This window comes from Canis lupus, chromosome 16 (genome assembly GCF_011100685.1).
Source record: "Canis lupus familiaris isolate Mischka breed German Shepherd chromosome 16, alternate assembly UU_Cfam_GSD_1.0, whole genome shotgun sequence".
Lineage (NCBI taxonomy): Eukaryota > Metazoa > Chordata > Mammalia > Carnivora > Canidae > Canis > Canis lupus.
The window spans coordinates 48,044,871-48,063,205 of NC_049237.1; the positions used below are offsets into that span (position 1 = coordinate 48,044,871).

At 42.5% G+C, this 18,335-nt stretch overlaps 1 protein-coding gene across 6 annotated transcripts in view; it reads right to left on the bottom strand.

The window, feature by feature from the left end:
• WWC2 (WW and C2 domain containing 2) overlaps positions 1-18,335 on the bottom strand; it is a 205,169-nt gene that overhangs the window by 90,349 nt on the left and 96,485 nt on the right. For 5 of the 6 annotated variants that reach the window (XM_038560449.1, XM_038560446.1, XM_038560447.1 and 2 more), the window contains exons 2-4: positions 10,935-11,044; positions 1,286-1,489; positions 419-495 (exon numbers count right to left, since the gene is read on the bottom strand). In XM_038560449.1, coding sequence (XP_038416377.1) covers positions 419-495; positions 1,286-1,489; positions 10,935-11,044 — 391 coding nt within the window. Of the gene's footprint in view, positions 1-418; positions 496-1,285; positions 1,490-1,803; positions 1,948-10,934; positions 11,045-18,335 lie in introns of those variants that run through there. The other variant, XM_038560451.1, reaches the window with a different exon arrangement.

Sequence of the window (18,335 nt, forward strand, 5' to 3'; positions counted from 1 at the left end):
CGGGCTATCCAGTGGAACGGCAATTATACCCAACCCTGGAAGACACATTTTAGCATGATAAGGAGGAGTTCCTGAGACTCGAACTTTAACATACTAAATACACTAAGTATATTTGAAATGTAATATTAATATTATAGTAAATAAGTATATTTAACATCGTGGGTATATATAATATGCTTAACCTACTGCAGGTAATAGATAGAACTGCCGGGTAATAGAACATGTGCCTCTATGACAAAGACGCTCTCCACCTCTGAACATGCAGTAACAAAGGTAGAAAGGCCAGCCTCCCGGGAAAAAGTAGAGGAGGTCCCTGCACCGAATGGAGAGGATAGGTGGTCACCAAAGCCCCTTCTATCTCCTTTGGATTCTGTGCACACATTAAATGTAGAACCACAAATAAAAAAAAAAATCTTACCCTTAATCGTGTAGTGGAGATCTCTGCTTTTAAAATATCAGGATCATATTTAGTACTGGATGAAGATCCTGAGAATACTTTTCAAAGAGAAAAAAGGAAAAAAAAGAAAGTAACTTTTGCAAGTTGCATAACTAGTTCTTGGTTTGGAATTTACAAACGCTAAAAGCAAGATTTACATGCTTCTGTGGATACTTACTTTATGATTCGTTTATTGTCATTCATCAGACACCTAAATATAAAAAGTAATCTTCAAATCTTTATAAATTTTTTAAATAAAAACTCAAGAAAGAGGAACGTCATAAAGACCATGGAGCTTAATGTTTTCTGGATTTTATATCTATATATAAACTCTTAGAGGACGTCACGGCACATACAGCTTATCAGAGCTGTACGTTACCCTGAAATTTATAATTTAGGTAGAACTTCTGAGCCCATCTCAACTGCCTCTTTAGCCAAACCAACTCCAGAGAATCAGTTTCTGAGACATGAGACATGAGAGGGGATCAAAAGAAAATTCATCCCAGCCAAAATATTGTACAAGAGGGACAAAGAGGGCCAAGTCACTCGTCTTGACCTGAACAGGTAAAAGTAAAGAAATAAAAGGCAATCAGGCAGAGGAAGGAGCAAAACCCAGAAGGGATTCATCATCCACAAATGAGGGCAGGGGACTTCTGCGTGTAATGGAGTCAAGGGGTTTTGCTGAGAGGTCTGTGGGGTGCCCTCACTCCCTCGTGGCTTCACGGGGGCTCTTTCTGCCTAGAGAGGGGCAGGACTCAGAATAAAACTCCACTGGGACCCAAGTGGCCTTCTTTCATCTACACTTTGGTCCCCATTTCCACAGTCTAAACAGGCACACCGTATACTTACGGCTTGTGTGGGAACTTGACTTTTCCTTGTAGGCATCATTTAATCGTACGTATTCATCGAGGGCCAATGCGAGTCTTTGCTCCTTCACGTGGTAAAGCTCTTTCTGTGTCCTGAGAGCATCCTGAGCCACCGAGAGGTAGTCCTTGAGCATCTTCTCCTGTTCCCCTCTCCACTGTTTTCGTGGATCTTCAATCTGGGTGGTTTCTGAAAATACATTAGGTGGTTTGGTTTTTTTTTTTTTTTTTTTTTTTTTTTTTAGAATTTAATGAATTTTTTTGATTATTTAAGCTTTAAAAAAAAGTTACCAACTTTAACTCCTTTTTCTTTTTTTTAAGATTTTATTTATTTATTCATGAGAGACACAGAGAGAGAGGTAGAGACATAGGCAGAGGGTGAAAGCAGGCTCCCTGTGCCCTAAGCCAAAGATAGACACTTGTCTGCTGAGCCATTCGGGCACCCCAAAATTTATGGTCTTAAAAAAGTTTTCCTAACTGTGGCTGCCCTGCAATAATCCTCACCTCCTTGTATCCTTGCTCCCTGAATACAGCATAGACCTAGAGATCTGCTTCTAATGAAAACAAGAGAGCAGTGATGGGACGGTACTCAAGACCAGATGACAAAAGGCTGTGACTCCCTCCCTGGTTCTCCTTGGCTTTCTTGCTGTAATGAAGCCAACTGTCATGCTGTAAGCTGTTCTATGGAGAGGCCCACGTGGCAAGGAATGAGGGGGGCTGCTGGCCCTCAGCCAACAGGGAACTGAATCCTGCCAACAACCACGTGAGTTGGCATGAAAGTGGATCCTTCTCCAGTCATGCCTGGCTATCACCTTGAGGACAGCCTGCCTGTAAGACCGTGAGCTGGAGGAGTCAGCTGAGCCTTGCTTGGGTTCATAACACACAGGAACCAGGAGATAATAAATAAATGTACTTTGAGCCACTAAAGTTTTGAGATAATGTGTTATAGTGAGATACGTAACTAATAAACTAGATGATCCAAGGGATTATATAAATTCAAAATGCATATGAAAAATGCAAAATTTGGGCAGCCCTGGTGACGCAGTGGTTTGGCGCCGCCTGCAGCCTTGGGTGTGATCCTGGAGACTCGGGATCGAGGCCCGCATCGGGCTCGAGTCCCGCATCAGGCTCCCTGCATGGAGCCTGTTTCCCCCTCTCCCTGTGTCTCTGCCTCTCTCTCTCTCTGTGTCTATGAATAAATAAATAAATAAATCTTTTTTAAAAAATGCAAAAATTTTATAAGTTACAATAGTTATAGTAAGATACAGACTCCTAGTTCTCTCTCGATACCTTCAGAGGTTTCATCCAATCATCTGTTCCCTACATATTGGGAAACTGACATACTTTCCATTAGATACCTGTCAATGGCTAAACTGTCACAGAACACTGAGGGTAATACAGACTGACACAGAAATGAATAAAGGACAATAATAGTACTACTACTACTACTACTAATAATAATAAATGATCAGCATTTATTTGGATAGATCAGCAGAAACACTCTGGTCGGCTGGTTTATACTGTGTGCTACAAGAGCTGCAGTGGGCACGTTTACATTTCTGAAACACTGCACGATGCAAACGTGAGCTACCAAAGGGGGTTCCCACAGGCACCACAGGAGAAGGCTTCATAAAGCAGGGTTGTGCTTCACCGCCACTGGTTATATCTGCCGAGTGGATTTATGAAGACTATTTATTAAATGTAAATACTAAAAAAAAAGGTGTATTATAACAACTTGGTATTTTGGTATCAAGCCCTGGTGATCTCAGGAAACCGTATAATTTGCATGATGTCTATGGAAATGTCCCATACCTGAAGGGAATTCACACTCCGACGGCTTCAGATGTGGAACTCAACAGATGGAGAACCTGCTGTGAGTTACGAGAGCTTATTGAGGAAGATGCCATTAGGTTCTTGAAAGGAATATGATCCCTGTCTGTCATGCCTATTTCTGTTCTGCTGTGCTCGGGAAGAATGGGTAGAACAAGTATGAGGAGCTGTCCTTCTTTTTCTTCTTAGAAAATATCCACTGGGTTTATTATCTGTTGTTCCTTCTACCAAGTACTGACCATCTACTACATGAAATATGGGGGAAACCAGATGCTCCTTCCAAGGAACTTACAAACTACAGAAGAAACTGTGACACGTGAATTAAAGGAAATACAATTAGTTTGTACAGTAAAAAGTGATAAAAGCCTTGACAGGAGAATGGCTAAGTGCTACGGCAATTTAGACAGAAGGTTGTCTCTGGCTGCAAAAGGAAGGTTCTGTGGAACAGGCAGTGATGGAACAGGGCTTTCAAAGGTTCCAGACAATGGACCTCAGGGACCTAACCCCTTCACTTCTCCAGCCACCTCCCGGGTCCCCACAAACACACACACAGCTTTCAGCCGTACTCAATTTCTTTCTTTCATCAGCCCTATTTTCTTTGGCCTCCCTAGACCTGTGGCTTTAACTTGTGGTCTCTCTTCTCCCAGGAAGGTAATCTTCTCTCACCCTCCAAACTCTACCCCAACTCCTTCTTTGCCAGGCCTAGTTAATTAAATCATCCTTTAGCTATCAGCTCAGAGCACGGTCTCTGGCAGGCATGACTACACCCTTCACGATGGAGAGGGCACTTCTACTTTTCCTCCCTTGTCCTGCCAGCCCAATGGTGGTCCCTCCCACATTCTCCTGTATTGTCTCATTTCTTCCTTGGTACTCCAAGAGTAGTCGCAGTAGGTTGTGGTTTCTTGACCACCAGGTTAATAAATACAAAATTCATTTTGTGAGCGATGGTGTGCCACAAAGGTTCTAAGCAAGGCCATGAAAGGATCTTAGTTGTATTTGAGGAATGTTATCTAACAGAAATGTGAGGTTTACTGTCTATACAGAACTCTACTAACTCTACAAAAGTCAATAGGATTGTGCAGAAAGTTTTTTGATGAAAGATATATGAAGTGAGAAAAGTTTATAAAACCATATGTATAATATAATCCCACTTGAAGTATAAAAATGTATTTAAAATTGTGTGTGTATGTGTATCAATATAAGAAGTCTGGAAGGATACACACTAGGAAATTCAGAATACTTAGTTTTCTTTGGGTTACGTGAATATGGATAATATTTTTCTTCCTTTTATTTATCTATATTTTCTCCTTTTCTCCTATGCACATATATTACTTCTATAAAATTATTTTTTTTAAAAAAAGGGAAAGAAAAGGCACAAGGTAATGAGGATCTGAATTAGGAAAACAGCAGGGGACAAGTGGCTAAATGAGAAAATTTGATATCACAGATAAAAAAATCTGTAAGAACTGACAAAAACAAATCTAAATTTTTCAATTTAGTAATCACAAGAACCATAATGTATCAAAAAATAATCAAGTCAAAGGGAAAACAGAAGAATCCCATTTTGTACTCGTTTGTTTTGAAGCCTTAAGGGCAAAACAGGTAGCAGTGGCCTATAAATGAAATGTCTGATAATCAGAGCCAGAAACAGAGGCAGGAGAGTTGTTCCCGTGGTAACAGCAAAGAATAACAGTGGTGGAGATAAAGGACAGCATGCTGGGGGATGAGGGTGAGGTCGCATCTTCAAGGATGACAAGATGTGGGGGCTCTCAACATGTGGCAAATGAGGTGAGGGAGAAGGAGCAGTCTGCAGGAAGGAAGGTGTCAGCTGCAGAAAGAAAGGCGCCATCATCTTCATCACCCTCCATCTAGGTGGAAGGAAGGGACTACAGTGACTGACTGAGACTAGACAGCCGGAGTGACAACTATATGAAACATGTAGATCATCCCATAGATTCGCGATACTAAAAACTGTTCATTATACTAAACATTAGTATCACCACCACCATCATTGGTTTTCCTTGGGTGGTTTAAGTGGCTAAGATTTTTCTTTACAAAATATCTTAATAGTTTATCCTGCTAGGAAACTATAAAGCATGAAAATAAAACAAGGACGAAATAAGAGGGCCCCAAATTTACTTTCCTTCTTCTAAAGGAGACAGCTCCGTATAGAATACTACATGTACTTGGGGGATTCTCATCAAATTTCAACACAACATGGGTTGCTTCAAAACTAACACAGAGGAGTTCGGTTCGAGTCATATGGAGCGAGTGCACGTCCTCCAACCTCTCCCACCCATTACCACTGAAAACCAAGGACAGCCAAGCAAAACCAAGCGATGACACCACCAGCACCAAGGACAGTGCACACGAAACCAAGGAAGCGGCCACACCCTAAGTTAGGGCAAGGATGGCTGCAGAGGCCGCAACTCAACAGAACATCCTATAGCAATCATCCTAGTTTGTTGTTTCATACCTCCCTCATCTCTTGTCTTTCTTATAACCGTGGCTACTGCAAGTGGATGTGGACACGAAGAGCTCCAAGGCAGAAGCCACTCTCTCTCATCAGAGGACCGAGGGGGTGCCGCAAGCCAAGTCTCCCACTGCCAACCCAGAGAAGCCCAGGGGTGAGTTGCAACTCCATGGCAGGCAATGGTGGTCAGTGGTTGGTGGTCGGTGGTCAGTGGTATGGCGGCAGTCCCATCCCTCTGCAGGCTCATGTGCTCTCCACTCTATCCTAAGACAGTGGCTGTCCTGAGGAGCATTCATAGGGTGGTGAGGCTAAAGCTGCCATCTTACTTGCTAGAATATCAGGGAAAGAGGCCCCACGGGAGCCAGAGATTGATGTGGACAAGATGGGGGCAAGATGGCAGAAAGGAGAGTTCAGAAAGTGTCTAAGGTGGTTGATCCTTTTTCAATTGGATTGTTTATCTTCTTCACGTTAATTTTCAGGAGTTCTTTATATGATCCAGATACAGGTTCGTTGTCAGATAAAGGCACTATGAATATTCATCCACAATGTTGTATCAGTATCAGTAGCCTATTTTTTAAAAATATGCTCAGTGAAAGATTCCATCCACGGAATTGAATGTACTCAGTTTATACGAAGTTCTAGGACAGGCAAAACTAAGCCATTGTGATAGAAATCCGAACAACCTGTAGCGGTGGGGAAGGGGTGATTGGAAGGGGACAGGATACTGCATATTGTATATCTGCATATTGACTGGAGTGGCAGTTACAAAAGATTTATACATTTGCCACAATTCATTGAAATGCATATTTAAAATCTGTGCATTTTCTTTTATGTAAAGGAGACCTCCATTACCAAAAGAAAGACCAAAAAATTAAGGTACAACTAAAGCTACCAAAAAAGTGATTTATTTCTGCTTATGGTGATATCAAAACCTCATAAATAGTACTTCATAATTACCTTCTAGTTATAAATATTCCCCCACCAATATCTATACCCCTACTCCACACAAACCCACTAAAGAATCCTATCATAAAACACTTAAGGCCTAAATACTCATTGACAAGGTCATATCTTTTACTTCTAAATATTTAATAGTGTTAGATAGTGTTACACAGAAATAGTGCTAAACAGCCAAACAGGCTTTATTTCATTTTTTGGTAAATAAAGAGAAAATAATGCTGAAACTATACAATGTCAAGACACAACATATGTGTGGACCAGCTGTTATGAGAAGATAATACATTTGTTCCCTAAACTACTTCACAGGAATGTCTTTAAGATTAATGAGATAATGGACCAGATTCTTTTTAGTGGGAAAACTACTTGCTGTGGGTAATTTGGGCACTTTAGGGCACAGTAAATCCATCAGACCACTGGGATACAATTATTGCACTAAAGCAAAATGGTAGGCTTAAAAACCTGTATTCTAATAATTAAGTTTTTAAATATTCAGAAGGGTACTCTCTGAAGCATAATTTATACTTGAACTTTAATTTCTTTAAAAACAAACAGAAAGCTTTCGATGTGAGTTAAACACGAAAGCCCTTCCATCCTTCTAAGATTAAGAGTTTATCATGATACTAGGTACCCAAGGATAAAGAAATGAAGATGCAGTCACTGTCCACAGGAATCTCACGATTTAGTGAAGAAAACATACAAATAAGTATTTTAAGTGCAATTGGACAAATGGTTTTTAAAAATCCCTATGTGCCTAGCACAACAGAAATACCTGGACAGGGCACCTCATTTGGAATGGGGGCAGGGCTGCAGGGTGGAGGGCTGGGTGCCAGAGAGGGCCTGAGGGAAGCAGCAAGGCCTGGGCAGAGGGGCCCTAGATGGATGTGGCCACAAGGGAGGGCCCAGAGGCTGCGCAGACAGTGCTCAGGGCTAGAACCAACCATTGCAAAGAGAGACAGAAAGCCCAGGTAGCACACAGCACAGAGGCAACGTCCACCAGTGCCAGGGTAGGCCAGAGAAGGGGATGCAAGTGGAGGCCTGTTGGGGGCAGATGGGAAAGAGCCGCATCGTAAAATCAAATGCATGCATTTGGACAAGACTTAAGTGACAAGTTTGGTAGCCATCGGCTTCAGGAAGTGATTGAGGTTATCACCCAAGGGGATGTGCAGGCTGCAAACAGAAGGCTACTACAGAAATCCTGACACCAGGGCCAGGCGAAAAGGAAAGAGGGCATGAGCAGCTGGGAATGGTAAAAACAAACAAACAAAAACAAAACAAAACAAAAAAAACAATAGAACAATCATGAAATCCAAGGAAGTAAAGAGCAAGAGGAAACCCACAGTGACAAGGGACTCTGTTGGATGAAGGAAGATGAGACCCAGGTGTTGTTTGGATGTGGCCATTTGTGGGGTCTCAGGTGAGCCCGGCAAGGGCAGTCTCTGTGACAACATGGAGAACAGTGGACACAGTGAGGTTCACGAAGCTTCCAGTGGGAGGAGAAAACACAGGGCCACAGCTGGTGCTGAAAGGCAGGTTTGAGTACAGATTAGTGGGGTTTGGGGAGATAGCTGTTATTTGTTTCTTTTGGTGATCTGGTTTAGTTTCATTTTGGGAGTTTCCAGTGTTTAAATACTAAGACAAAAGAACCACTAGATAAAGAAATGGTGGGAGAAATTTTTAAAACCAGAAAATGATCATTAAGGAAATGAAAGAGGAGAAAAGGATGGGATATGAAAGTTATTAAGAGGGCAGCCCCGGTGGCACAGCGGTTTAGTGCTGCCTGCAGCCCAGGGCATGATCCTGGAGACCCGGGATCGAGTCCCACGTCAGGCTCTCTGCATGGAGCCTGCTTCTCCCTCTGCCTGTGTCTCTGCCTCTGTGTGTGTGTGTGTGTGTGTGTGTGTGTGTGTGTGTCTCTATGAATACATAAATAAAATCTCAAAAAAAAAAAAAAGAAAGTTATTAAGAGGGTTCTCAGGGGTTGGGGCATCCAGGAGAACCCCTCTTCCACTGAGACAGGAAGGAAGGCCCTAAAGGTGGCTTTAGGAACCTGAAAATCTATAGGTAGTGAGAGGGAAGCTGACTTAAATCTTCTCATTTTGGTGCCGTGAGAGCTTGTGCTGTCGAACCAGGACAGGGAGGCTTGTTTCTGCTTCCACAAATATTATTTAAAGAAAAACAGATAAACTTGTTTGAAAGTGAGATTTAAATAGTTATAGATTCCAGATATTCCACTGAATTACTTATTTGCGATGACATAAGGCGTTACAACTGTTCAGAATGAACTGAATTTTACCAGAAGTTGTCCCTTCCATCAAAACTTAAAATATTTGGATGTCAATCATGGATAAGCAGTAAAACCCACATATAATAATACAACCAAGAAAGGTTTACTAGAAAATACAAAAATGAAAGCTAACTTTAAAATCCACAATTATGAATTCTTCACGGAATTTGTACAAACTTTCAGGGAGAGATATCTCTACATGAAAGTCACATTATTCCTAATCACATGGTACAGAAACTAGTTATGTAGTTATGCTGAACTAGTGTGTGCATGAAAGCTGGTTCCGAAACTATATGAACCAGATGTTCTATTGTAACAGGTGACTAGCTATCTGTGTTCGCCAAGAAACTGACTTAATTCTTCTAAGTCCTTGCTCCTTTCGATCTCTCCATCCCATCTACTTGTGAAAATCAGACAATTTTACAGCCCTCAAGCGCACAGTGACTCACTATGCTGCCTGCATGCCCACCATGGTGTAACATTCACCATGCCATACATCCCAACTGCCTCTTGCCTGGCTCGCTGGCTGCCATTGGTTTGGAGGGAGCATTTTATTATCCACTCTCGGTGGCCTCCCCGGCAGAGGCCCTCCTTGCAGTGTGAACTGCTGGAAGCGAGTCCTGCAGCCCAACCCCAACTGCACTTGGACTGGAGCCTCCCACCAGGTCACCTTGGGGGCACAAAGCCCTCTCCCCAGCTCAGGGCACACCCCATGGCTTCAGCCTCTGTGGATTTCAGGCATGAATGAAGCAGTCCCATCAGTTCTGGAACTCTTCCCCATCACCCTGGGAAGTGAGTATTTGCACAGATTTAAAGAAAAAAAAAAAAGACCTTGACAGAGAATCAGTGGAAGGTTATTTTCTCAAATCTGATATAAGTACTGTGAGCATATTATATATATATATATATATATATATATATATATATATATATATATATATAAAACATCCTGAGGTTTCTAAGAGATCACTGTTACTCACTTGGGTTTTTTGTGCCTCTCAAAAATTTTATCATATGACTACACAAAGGCAGCTGCAAGCCATCACTAATTACTAAGCATCAAGGAAGATATTTTTTATAATGGTCTTATTCCTAAAGATATTAAAAAGTACTATATATTTTTAAAGATCGTATTGATTTATTTGAGAGAGAGAAAGAGAAAGAGAGTGCACAAGCAGGGGAAGGGGCAGAGGGAGAAGGAGAGCAGGGAGCCCAACACGGGGCTCAATCCCAGGACCCTGAGATCATGACTTGAGCCGAAGGGGTATATTTTACAAAGTTGTTCATGGCCACAGTAATCCTCTGTCCTAGCCTTATCATTCAGCGATCTAAACAATTAAAAAGCTGTTAAAGTGAGAGGTGCTTCCCTTGCAAACACAAAGAAATCAGGAAACCAAACCAAAACAAGGGTAACAAGGGTTTAGGTCTTTTCCACGGTACAGCTGCATCTTCTAGAGTTCTGATGGGTCAACCTCTCCCCCATCTGACACACGTAGCCACTGGACCTCGCTGTACACACGCCCCGCACACCCAATTCTGTCCGTGGCAAGACCAAGAAAAGGAGGAATCCCAACCTGGAGGGCAGTGGTCATGGAATGAGGAGCTCATGGTCTTCACTGGCCCCCACAGCTGTACTCAAGAAAACTTACCCCCTACCAAGCAGACAGACACAGGCAAATTCATTTCTCTGCCTCTGCCTCCATAAGCCCAATTTACATATGGGCCCTAGATTCCAAAATGGGTATTTCAGGTAATATTAGTCACTGAGAAAGTGGGGTTTAAAATAAAGAAATTCAGGGACACCTGGGTGGCTCAGTGGTAGAGCATCTGCCTTCGCCTCAGGGCGTGATCCCGGGATCCTGGGATCGAGTCTCGCATTGGGCTTTCCATGCGAGCCTGCTTCTCCCTCTGCCTGTGTCTCTGCCTTTCTCTCTGTGTCTCTCATGAATACATTTTAAAAAAAGAATCTTTAAAATAAAATAAAATAAATTCACTTTGTAGAGTCTTAACACTTTTGTAGGATTCTAGATTTGGGGGGATTACTTTTCTGCTATGTTTGTTTGATTTTATAAAAAAAGAAAAACTTACTGTTGACGTGATCGATGTAGTAGACGCCAATTTGTGGGTCAAACCCAGCTTCCCATCCCCACGGCAGCTCATCCCCAACACAATCAGCAAATGACAAGGGCTTCGTTAACCTGCAACAGACCAGAATAAATGCACAGGTGATTCCTTCCATCAAACCATGAATGTCCACATTTGGTGCCCCAACCACAAGTGGAGACCTGTCTAGGTGGCGATTCCCTTTTGTTCTCGATTGTGTCTAGAGTTTGTACTGCTATGTTTGAAATCTTCAAGGAAACAAACTGGAATAAAACACAGATGATCATCCAAAAAAGTCACAATAAGTCATAATGCCCTTTACAAGTTTCACAGCTTAAGATTGGGAGATAAATCCACACAATATGTAAATAAGGCCATTTGAAATCAGAGAGAAGTCCAAGCTATCCATAAGGAGGCCTGGGACCTAGCTCTAGCTCTACAGCTAAATGGCTCTCCCATTACAAAGAAGGATTTGTCCCAGGATTCAAATACTGGCATCATGGAAATCATCACACCAGTAACTCAAAGACAAGATAAATGTACCAGGCTACAGTTACTCCAGACTTAGATCCTCTTCTATAAATTAACTGAACACCTACTCCATTGTGAGGTCCACTATGAGTTCTCCTTGGCAGGAGAGGCCAGTATATTTTATTTTTGTAAGCATCTTTTTTCTTTTAAAGATTTTATTTATTTATTCATGAGAGATACAGAGAGAGAGAGAGAAGCAGAGACCCAGACAGAGGGAGAAGCAGGCTCCATGCAGGGAGCCTGATGTGGGACTCGATCCAGGAACTGCCGGATCACGCCCTGGGCCAAAGGCAGGCGCTAAACCACTGAGCCACCCAGGGATCCCTATTTTTGTAAGCATCTTACACATACTAGTCACTCAACACAATTTTTAACAGAGCCAAAGTATTTATCTATCAATACAGTGTCACCCTTTGAAGCCACTTTATGCTTTCTCCTTAAGCTTTAAAATGAATGAGGGGAAACTACAGTTTCCTAAGCAGAGTACAGGTTTCAAACTTTATTTGGGCTTGATTTTCTCTCTCATTCATTTTTTATTTTGAGACTTTTTCCTTGGCTGTTAGGGCAGCCATGGGCAGGCTAACACTACAGATTAGTGAATGCCCTGCTGTTGGGTGGCCAACATCGGCGGAGATAGCTTCTGATTTAATGCACTGGTAACACCAGCACAATTTTATCATACAAAATCACCTGCAACCCCTTTTATCCACGCTGATGAATATCAACAATGTCACAGCTCAGCTGAAATATAGCTCGTTTCCAGAATCTCATCATCCATCAGAATAACAAACTGTGTCACCACCCTTCAGAATGCTGGGAGAACAAAACGAAAAGGAGGGAAACCCTTCCTTCCCAGGCCTCGCTTACAATACCCTCCCCTCCAAGGACATAAAACACCAATGGATGAAAAGCAGGGAGTGTCACCTCTTCTCTCAAAGTTGCCATAGCCTGAAATCTGCTTCTGGAGACAGCCCCAGGGACAGTGGCCTTTGAAACCAGTTCAGATGACAAAATAATGAAAACATGCAGCTCTGCCCCTGATGCATGAGGAGACCCCCTTACTGGGGGCCTCTACTACCCCAGGTTCCTTCTCTCTTAAGTGGCGATCACACCCTCTCTCCTCTCCCTGTGTTTAGCTACCTCCTAAGATTAATGTGAGATTAACAAGGAATTAACTTAGAACAGTGTCTAGGACATGGTTAACAGTCAACAAATGTCAGGGATTAGTGATACAAGCACAGCACATGAACTCTCTCATTGGTTCTTCAGAGGAACAGAGTCAGGCAGTAATTCTCAAGGTACGGTCCTCAGACCAGCAGCATCCACATCTGGGCACCGGTTAGAAATCCATTCTTGGTCCCTAGAGGAGGCCTACGGAATCAGAAACCGAGGGCCCACGAAATGCATGTTTAATCAAGCTCTCCGGGTAATCATGGAAAATTTTGGGAGCCACTGGCTCAGGAGGTAAGAGCTTGAAGGTGGCATCAGAGACCTAGGTTCAATTCCTTGTCTGCCACTTACCTGCTGTGCAACTGAGGGCAGGTTATCAATCTTAAAAACCCCAGCTTCCCAAACTTTTTGTAAAGGGGGGCAGATCGTGATGTTTAAATGAGAACTCAACAGCATAATGCTCACCAAATGGTGAGCTTCAGTATGTACTAGATGAGTGAAATGAGCCTCAGACATGTCAGGCAATGCACCCAATAATACAACAACTCGTCAGATTCACCTTGCAAACCTGGAGTCAACCTGAACCCAATCCAAGTCAAAAAAACATGCTCTTAGAGTTGTGCTTAAATTCTGTCTTATCATAAGCTGCCCAGGAAAACTGACAAAGGAACTGGATACTGTATGAAAAAATCTCTATACCATAGGAAGTGGCCTTATCTTCAGGTAATGTCTTTAAGACTGACCTCTACACAGGTAAAGCTAATTATTAGATAAAGCCCCTGTGCCAGGTTACCTTGCATATTATTCTGTTCTCTTTCCCTCACTCCTTTTTATCAATGCTGTTTAAAACGCACATGATCCTGAAGAAATGAGCAAGACACAGATAAATACGTAAGTTTAAATGACCCAAGAGTGGTATTACACAAGTGTTATCCTGGTACCCAGTCAACATGCGTGAGTATGACAGGAATATATTTATCACTCCAAGAATGAGATGTCACAAAAGCTTCAGCACATGTATTATAATTGCAAGTTATGATAATTTGACTACCCTTGGAAATAATCCAGGTTTTCCTATTAATTGCTCAACAGATAATAAGCATTTTATTAACTGTCACTGTTTTAAGCCTAGAATTACATCCATAAGTATACATGTAATTATGAACGCAGTTAAAAAAAATTCAGACGTTTCCATTCCCAGAAATTTTAACATAAAAATTTCTTTGCAGTGGTGCTTCAAAAATCAATTAGATGTTTTATTTTCTGTACTCAGATAAAAACCTCATCTTTTCTCCACTCTATCAATATGTAAAACCATTAAATACGTATTTCTAAGTTTCAAAATGTTAGAATTTAATTCTTACCCAAATTACAAGATAAAAATAGAGTAAAAGTCTCAGACACCAAACAAAATTAGGCACTCAATTCTGCTGCTCTCCTGATAATGGGAACGTATTGCTATGACATACTAAGAAGTAACACAAAACAAAAAGAAGTAACAGATGCGTTCCAAAATTAGAAACAATATGACTTAGAACAAATACAGTGAGCAGAAATGTTGATTAGTTTCTAAATTTCTTCCCCTTGTTTTGCACAAGGATTCTCTGAAGCATTCGATCTTCCTTTGATGTTTAGGAAGCAAAAATGGATGGAGGGTTTTTTTTTTTTTTTTGGTTCCCCACAAAGGAGCAACATCATGCAAAGGGCCTGAAACTAACAAGAGTCTTTATGCTAGATTCCAGAGATTACTCTTTGCTTTAAAAACCGCCTTCTTTTGCACCGTGACTAATGTGAAGAAAATGCCAATTTACTGCAGCACTTTGCCAACGCTCACACACAAAATTTGAACTCTGCACGGTATTTCCTCTCTCCCTGGGCACTGGATCATCCTTCCACATGACCCATCATGAATTTAGGGCTCACCGACCATCCCGGAGACCTGGCCTGTGACACGAGGCTCCTGCCACACACAAGACACGCTTGCTCTTGACAGCCACATGGTGGTGGCTGCTGTGTGCGTGCCAGCACGAATCCCCAGGGGCTGAGTTTGTACTACTCGCACCAAAGGAAAAGCCTCTTGACGCAGAGAGCCATTCTCGGCTTAATAAAATTCTTGCCACAATTCCAGTTGCCCAAACATATAGGTGTCCCCGGTGACTTTTGCTGTGTGGCACCTGCTGCGGGCGCTGCGGGGCTGAGCCGGGGCCGAGGGCGCCGGGGGCGGCCTGGGCTTCCTCCGGGGCGCGGAGCTGGGCATGTGCTCCACAATTCGAATTGCAAGAGGGGGTAAAATCCGGGGATCTTTCTCGAGTTCTCGTAGAATGTTAATTTGGAATGATGTCAACGAGGCCCCTCTGAATGTCTACCTGTTTCTACCGCTACACTGGCCAGGGGACGTAGCAAAGGCCTAGAAAGAGGGGGAGGCGGAGGAAAGGGTGAACGGGGGCAACAGGAATTAAACAGTTCTTCGGAGGAACGATACAGACCACTTCAGAGGAGGGTGACAAGGTTAATACTGTGTCTTTGAGGAAATTAGCTTAAATTCTTCAAAAGGAGTCCTATTAGGCAGGAGGACTGCCAGACAGGGTGGGCCCCGAGCCCAGGGCCTGGGGTCGAGGAGAGGCCTGGGGCCCATGACGGCTCACCCGACGTTGCGGAGCTGGTGAGGAGCGTCCCGGGGAGCCCAGCCAGGCCCGACTCTCCAGGCTGAGTCCCTGGCATCTTTGCACCTGCTCGGTTCTCGCACGGTTCTTTTCTGTGGTGGCCCGAGGTCTGGTCTTCCTCGGACTTGCACCCCCCCAGGGGCTGATCTTATCCCTCACTGCCAGGGACAAGCAGGGTAATCTTTCTCCCACGTGATAGGCTTTCAAACACCTGACCACAAGGGTCTTGTTTCCCAAACCTGCTCTCCTGGAACCCAGATGCCCGCTTCCCCTTCCCACAGCTTAGATCCCTTCTCTCCTCGAAAGCCGGCCAACCTCCTGCCCGTTAAGGCCCCGATGCTCCCTCCTCTGTGATCACGTCCCATCAGTTACTGTCATGTATCAATCTCCTCTCATATAGTCCACCCTAAAAAAGCTGGTCCTTAAATCTTCTGGCTCTCCTTCCAACATTCACTTCCTAACCATTTATTCACTCTAACCTGGAGATCTTAAATCTGGACCATTTTGGGAGACCCCGTCAAAATCTCCCGTGTGCCACCTAACCCATTCTTCCCATTCTGGAAGGCAACATTTGGGGGTGACTCACCTTTGACAGAGCATATCACTTACACTGCTGGTCTGGGGACTTACTTGACTGTATTATTGGAAAAATGTCAATGTTTACAATATTCTATGTAAAAAGAATTCAACTTTTACATGTAGTAATTATACTAAAAATATAAAACTTCCCTGCTTACCAGGTACCACAGAGGCTTTACTATATACAAATATGTGTGTTAAATCCTCATAAAACTCTGCAAAGTACATGAGTATTATTGCCATTTGAATAGCCTATGCAGGGAAAAAAACACTTAAACTCTAATTCAATAGGTGCAGGCTGCTTCTCCCTCTGCCTGTGTCTCTGCCTCTCTGTGTGTGTCTCTCATGAATAAATAAATAAAATCTTAAAAAAAAAATGATCTGACTGACGATCAGAAGTAGCTTTTCAAAAATACTTATCTTTTGATAGGACTCGTAGACTGAATTGCAATTTCTAAGTACCACTATATACGACTTATACACTCAATTCTGAAATAGGAGGTTATAAAATGATTCAACTTAATTGTTTATATTGTCTGCCTGGTTTAACTAGAAAAAAAGTTGGTGCCTGTAAGGCCAAAATTGCAGGTTACATTTCCCACAGGAGCTCTTCAATGTAAGCTAGGCCTGGAAATGTTGATCTAGAGCAGTAACTCTCAAAACTACGTGTACATCCAACTCATCGGAAAACTCATCTTACTAAAACAGATCGCTCGGCCCACCCCCACAGCTTCTAGTTAAACCACAAATCACAGCCCTAACCCACTCAGGTGATGGAAAAATGAAAACAAACTCAATTTAAAAATGAGGGATCCCTGGGTGGCGCAGCGGTTTGGCGCCTGCCTTTGGCTCAGGGCATGATCCTGGAGACCCGGGATCGAATCCCACATCGGGCTCCTGGTGCATGGAGCCTGCTTCTCCCTCTGCCTGTGTCTCTGCCTCTCTCTCTCTCTGTGTGACTATCATAAATAAATAAAAAAAAAAAAAATTAAAAAAAAAAATGAAACTGGAGGCAGAAGCCTCTGCTTCAGAAAGATCTATTTGATGAAAACTGTATTTATGAAATGTTTAAACAAAATTAATGGCTTAATAATTTTCAGATTGGACCCATTTCATTTAATTTTAAGTAAACATTTTTTCCTCAAAAAAACATTTAAAAATATATTTTAACTTTTAAAAAAGATTTTATTTATTTATTTGAGAGAGAGAGAGAGCTAGAGAGAGAAAAAGAGATAGCATGAGTGGGGCAGGGGCAGGGGCAGAGGGAGAAGCAGACTTCCTGCTGAGCAAGGAGCCTGATGTGGGACTCAATCCCGAGACTCCGGGATCATGACCTGAGCTGAAGGCAGACACTTAACCAACTGAGTCACCCAGGTACCCCTAAAAATTTTTTAAAATAAATTCCTCAAAAGCAAAGTTTTCTTTTTCTTTCATTTTCTCACCTACATACAAAATACTAAGAAGTACTCAATGTCATTAGTCAACGGGAAAATGCAATCAAAACCATAATGAGGTACCAACTCATATGCACCAGGATGGTTACGACTGAAACACCACCACCCAAGATGGAAAGTAACAAGTGTCAACACAGATGTGAGAAAAGGGGAACCTTGGACGTTGGTGGTGGGAAGGTAAAATGGTACAGCCTCTGTAGAAAACAGGTTGGCAGTTCTTCAAAAATTAAAACACAGAATTACTACATGAGCCTGCATTTCTGCTCCCAGGTATATGTCCAAGAGAACTGAAAACAGGTACCCCAACAACTACGTGCGCCTGCATGTTCACAGCAGCACTGTCTACAGAGACCTTTAATGGCCATCACTGGATGAACAGATAACGCACGTGTGGTACAAACATGCAACAGGATGTCATCCAGCCACGGAAAGGAATGAACTGCCTACGTATGCTACGATGTGGATGACCTCAAAACGTCAGGCTAAGTAAAGCCAGATCCAAAAAGTCACATGTGGTATGATTCCACACATATGAAATACCCAGTATAGACAAATCCATAAAGATAGAAAGTAGAGGAGTAGTTGCCAGGTGCTAGGGAGAGGGGCAAATGGGGAGATACTGCTGGATGAATATTCTGGAAGGACAGAAATGTTTTGGAACCAGGTGGAGACGGTGCTTGCATAACACTGTGAATGCATACATGCCACTGAAAGGTTCACTTTAAAGTGGTTCATTTTGTGGCATGTGAATTTCATCTCAATAAACTATTTTTAAAAAATAGTAACAAGTCATAACAATGGCAAGACTCCAAGTGAATAAGAGCTTTTCACAAGAGGAAGGTAAATAATAAAAATATGTGAAAATGTGCGACTTCACTAATAATAAGAAATGCCAAATAAAACAGCAATGAGGCTAAATTTTAAGCCTATTAGGGTATCGAGTTTTTGTTTTGCTTTGCTTTGTCTTAATAATGAAACTCAGTTCTGGT